The sequence below is a fragment of the Topomyia yanbarensis genome, chromosome 3 (assembly GCF_030247195.1).
Source record: "Topomyia yanbarensis strain Yona2022 chromosome 3, ASM3024719v1, whole genome shotgun sequence".
Lineage (NCBI taxonomy): Eukaryota > Metazoa > Arthropoda > Insecta > Diptera > Culicidae > Topomyia > Topomyia yanbarensis.
The window spans coordinates 156,359,116-156,364,235 of NC_080672.1; the positions used below are offsets into that span (position 1 = coordinate 156,359,116).

At 42.6% G+C, this 5,120-nt stretch overlaps 1 protein-coding gene across 6 annotated transcripts; it reads right to left on the reverse strand.

Moving 5' to 3' along the window:
• Positions 1 to 4,769, reverse strand: LOC131691898 (uncharacterized). Of its 6 annotated transcripts, none has more exons than XR_009305876.1 (3): positions 481 to 4,769; positions 299 to 420; positions 1 to 86 (listed from the first exon to the last, which is right to left on the reverse strand). XR_009305876.1 is itself a non-coding variant. In XM_058978641.1 (3 exons), exon 3 carries the CDS (start codon positions 3,942 to 3,944, stop codon positions 813 to 815), a length of 3,132 nt encoding a protein of 1,043 aa, XP_058834624.1. In that variant the 5' UTR covers positions 3,945 to 4,085; positions 4,298 to 4,419; positions 4,480 to 4,769; the 3' UTR covers positions 6 to 812. The 6 variants fall into 6 exon arrangements, 2 of the variants coding, with proteins under 2 accessions (XP_058834624.1, XP_058834623.1); XM_058978641.1 differs by having other exon boundaries at positions 6 to 4,085; positions 4,298 to 4,419; positions 4,480 to 4,769; XR_009305874.1 differs by having other exon boundaries at positions 299 to 4,769.
• Between the last annotated feature and the right edge of the window lie 351 nt (positions 4,770 to 5,120).

Here is a 5,120-nt window from a genome sequence, read left to right on the forward strand (position 1 = left end):
TGGCCAACGGAGTAACAGCAGGGTATTTCCGCAATTGTAATCTCCAATAAAACACTCGGGTTTCGTAACGGGAGATTATAATTTTCCTATTGAGAAAGTAAATGAATCTTAGTTTAGTTTAACTGTACATTTTAGCGTAGCATAGGTTTAGATTAGTTAACTTTAGTAATCGTATATATATAATGAAAATATATCTAGATGTAAGTTTAGATAAGTTAAGCTAAGTTTTGAATGCATATTCATATTTAGTTTGTATGCATTGGAATTATTGATATAAGTATATTTAATATTTACTCACGTTTAGTGCCTACTGTATTTCGTTTATCTGGTTACGATACGGAAATTCTGGTGCGATTTAGGTCGAATTTTAGCAAAATATAAACCACGGATTCCCGCTAGTGGGTAACTGCTATCGCTATCCTAATTTTAAGAGTAGTCTGTAATATACATATTTATAATAAATTGGCATTAAATCCTTACCGACTTTAGTTGTAGTTATACGGTAGTTTCTAGGCACTAGACTACATTAGACTAAGTTAGATTTAAGGCAATTAAGTAGCACTAGATTAGGGTAGTTTAGAATCAGTTTTCTGGGAGGTTCAATACACTTGTTTACGCGATCAAATTGTGATAATTGCTTACTCACTGCGATGACGTTTCACAGTGTGTTTATACCTGTTACCTCCAGGTATGCTTCATTGTTGGCTGAGTTGGTGTGCGAGGACCAATGTGTTGGAATGGAAGGTGCGCATGTAGGCCGAGTACGGTCGGCTAACACTCCCCCCAGGTACGCCAGCCTCCAAGCTGGCTTACTATTTATCGCGCCAAACGTCCAACATCACCAGCTTTGAAGTAGGTCGCTCGTACATGCTGGCACCTTTTTGTGCTGTCGACGATCGGTTTTGGTGTCGACGAAGAGTCAATTCACCACAGTCTGGTAGAAGTACATCGTCGCAACGCACAGACAGATGGGTTTCATGGTGTTTTACTTTTAGGTCTGAGTTCTCTGCGCCATGAACATCGGAAGATATAAGGATGTTATCGAATTTTTCTATGCTTAGACTATCCTGCGTGCGATGAGTATTCACGGTTTTATGTAGGTTCTTGTCGGAGTGCTCTGTTTCTGCGCATACGTGAAATGCACAATGTCCTGTGGAGACGGATTCATTCTTCTTATATCCGCCACATAAGGTCCACCCCAATCGAGTCTTTACTGCGACCGGTTCATCGTAACCCCCTAATTTAGTCTTCAGGGCGACACTTACTCCTACGTGCTTCATACCGATCAGAATGCGTGGTCTAGCTTCGTGGTATGATTCGATAGGTAATCTGCGTAGATGAGGATATAGCTGCACCAACTTCTCCATGTCGACTGTTTGACGCGGTAGAAGTAGACTTTCAACGGTTCGTACAGCGTCGAGGTTGAACTTCTTGGCATTGTTCTCCATTCCCGACACCTCCAGGCTGACGACTTCGGACTTCATCTCGTTGCGCAGTGTACCCCCAGTCCATTTGAGGCATAACGGTTGCATTGTTCCTTCCAACATGAGCTCGTTTGACAGCTGCTGGTCGAGTAGTGTCAACTCTGACCCCTCATCGAAGAATGCGTACGTTTGTACGGAACGGTGTTTTCCGTGTAGAACAACCGGTATGTAACGGAACAACACAGCGCTTGAATTAGAATGGTGTAAATTGAACCCTTGAGTGTGCTCTTCATTCTGTATCTGCGGAGACGGTGTTGTTTTATCTGAGTGTGTCACTATGAAATCGTCCTTTCGATCGTTGTGCAGCAGTTCATGGTGCATTCTTGTACATCCGTTTATTCCACACAACTTAGCATAACAACTGTTAGCGCTATGCTTGTGGAGACATCGCCGGCATAAGTTGAATTCCCGCACAGCGGCCCACCGCGAATCCCTGGACAGCTCCTGGAAACGCATGCATTTAGCGATTGCTTTACAATTGCCTTTGCAGATTGCGCAGCTGTTATCAACCCATTCTTTTAACTTTTCTTCCCTAACACCACTCTGTGGCGCGATCGATGGTGAAGGGGGTGGGTATGATGTTTCGGAGTGTGCATAAAGGAAGGCATTTTCCTTCTTGGTCCCTTTCGCCTCGTAGCGTGCTGATTTGGTCTCCACCATCACTGGTGGAATAATAATAGCGCTTGCTGCCTCAGCCAAAGAGTATATCCATTCTCCGAATGTGGATAGGTTAATGACAGAAAGGGTCTGTCGATACCGTGCCCAATCCAACTTGATAGTAGGAGGAAGCTTACTGACGAGCTGGTGTAGAAGAGAGATGTTGTACATATAGTCTGCAATGCCGCAAGCGTCGACTGTAGCACAGAAATTCTGTACGTTCACCGCGAAATCTACGATGGTTTCCAGTTTGTCTTCCCGCAGTGGGGGAAGCGCATTGATTTTCCCTATCAATGAGTGGACAATAGCTTCTGGTTGTCCATAAAGCATCCGCAATGTTGCAATTACACCCGGAGCATTCGACGGATACAGCAGTCGACTTTGTACAGCTTCGTAAGCCTTCCCCTTCAGACACTTTTGAAGACGGATGATGTTCTCTTCGTCAGAGAATCCACACATAGCCGTGGTGCTATTGTAGACCGAAATAAAAATAGGCCACTCGTCTGGTTTGCCGGAAAAGTAGGGCAGGTCCTTGGAAACTGCTTGACGTGCGGCTAATTGCTTCTTGCTGAGATGACAAGGATCCGGTTCCTCTTCTTCACGTATTGGCAGTTGACTAGCTCGTTGCGTCATTCGTCCGGAATGTGCAATCCGGCATTCGTTACCATGGATCGTGACGTTGGAATGAGAACGGGTTCGGTCTGCAGCTATCATCGATTCTCCTTGAACATTACATGCGCTTCCAATAATGGAACCTACGGCTGGTGAATTACTTCGAGGAATATCATCATGGTCCGGAAACGAGAATTGATGCTGACTAGAATGTTGGTGTGGATTGAAGCCGCGAGCGGTCTGAGTAACTTTCCGCCCTCTTTGTTGCATAATATTTACGCTGCTTACCCAATCATTAACTCTGCTCGCCGCCTCGCTGCGACTTGAATCAGACCGGTTCGACATTTCTTCAAGTAGAGCATATTTCTTCTTGATGTATTCACGATACTTCTCCGCTTCACGCAGCTCGAAATCTCGTCGTCTTTTTGCTTCCTCCTGCTCCAGAATTCTACGTCTCTCCGCCTCCTGTTGTTCGAAAGCCCGCTCCTCTTCTAATTTTTGAAGTTCTAGCTTCAAAAGCGACTTTATCGAGCACGATTGTGAATTTGCTGACCTTGCTCTATTCGCTAATATAGTCGCCTTCGTGTCCGGATTGGGATGCACCGGCAACGTAATAGATTGACTGTGTTTAAACTGCTTGACCTCCAAAGCCGCAACCATTTTGGAAACTATTGGATTTCGTCCAGACGAAATCGAAGGGCCCGCCACACCTACTGCGATGGGTAATCCAAGCGGCGCATTAATCGGGACCGCAGGAATAACCGAATCACCACCGGTTTGATTTTGTTTAGACGATTTGTCTTGACCACCTGCATATTTTGGGATCTGCTGCAGTTTACGCTGGTACTCCCTTTCAGCTACGCAGTTGGGACATCTCCAGCTGACGTTCGCAATATCGTCTGCTACTCCAACACACTCATAATGATGCCACTTATCGCAAACATCGCATTGTACCATATCTTCGGTATCCGCTCCCTGGCAGATTTTACACGCCCAGCCGGGTACAGTATCATCGAACTGCTTACCCCTTGGAACTTTTGAGATCACCTGTCCAATTTTACCACTACCACACACTTTTCCACTGTCCGACACACCCCTTCCTACCGGTTTTGGCCATGCCGCAGTAGCATTATCTTTGGCACCCTCTGAAGTGCTTTTTCCACTCTGTTTCGCTCTATTTCGGTTCGACATACCGGAGAATTAATCGTAGATATTCGTATAAACGAAAATTATAATATGTTGACTTTGGCCAACGGAGTAACAGCAGGGTATTTCCGCAATTGTAATCTCCAATAAAACACTCGGGTTTCGTAACGGGAGATTATAATTTTCCTATTGAGAAAGTAAATGAATCTTAGTTTAGTTTAACTGTACATTTTAGCGTAGCATAGGTTTAGATTAGTTAACTTTAGTAATCGTATATATATAATGAAAATATATCTAGATGTAAGTTTAGATAAGTTAAGCTAAGTTTTGAATGCATATTCATATTTAGTTTGTATGCATTGGAATTATTGATATAAGTATATTTAATATTTACTCACGTTTAGTGCCTACTGTATTTCGTTTATCTGGTTACGATACGGAAATTCTGGTGCGATTTAGGTCGAATTTTAGCAAAATATAAACCACGGATTCCCGCTAGTGGGTAACTGCTATCGCTATCCTAATTTTAAGAGTAGTCTGTAATATACATATTTATAATAAATTGGCATTAAATCCTTACCGACTTTAGTTGTAGTTATACGGTAGTTTCTAGGCACTAGACTACATTAGACTAAGTTAGATTTAAGGCAATTAAGTAGCACTAGATTAGGGTAGTTTAGAATCAGTTTTCTGGGAGGTTCAATACACTTGTTTACGCGATCAAATTGTGATAATTGCTTACTCACTGCGATGACGTTTCACAGTGTGTTTATACCTGTTACCTCCAGGTATGCTTCATTGTTGGCTGAGTTGGTGTGCGAGGACCAATGTGTTGGAATGGAAGGTGCGCATGTAGGCCGAGTACGGTCGGCTAACAGATCCGTTCAAGGTTTTACATATGGTCAAACCCACATTTGATCAATTTAATATATCCTCAAAATCTCGATCATTCAATTCTGCATCCAACGACCTATTTATCATTCAAATAGCTTAAAAATAGCAGACTTATAATTTTCAAAAAATCGATTTGTTTGGCTCGCTTACGTATATATTCAAAAGCATGTGTGAACTTTGAAGTATAAATTGGAAAATATATTAGAAAATATAGAATTCTATAGAGCGATGCAATGCATCAACCAACCCTTCAAAAGCTCATGCGATCGAGTTTCAAAATTTGGAAAAAGAATTATAACTCTGCCATTTTCAACCGATTTATATGAT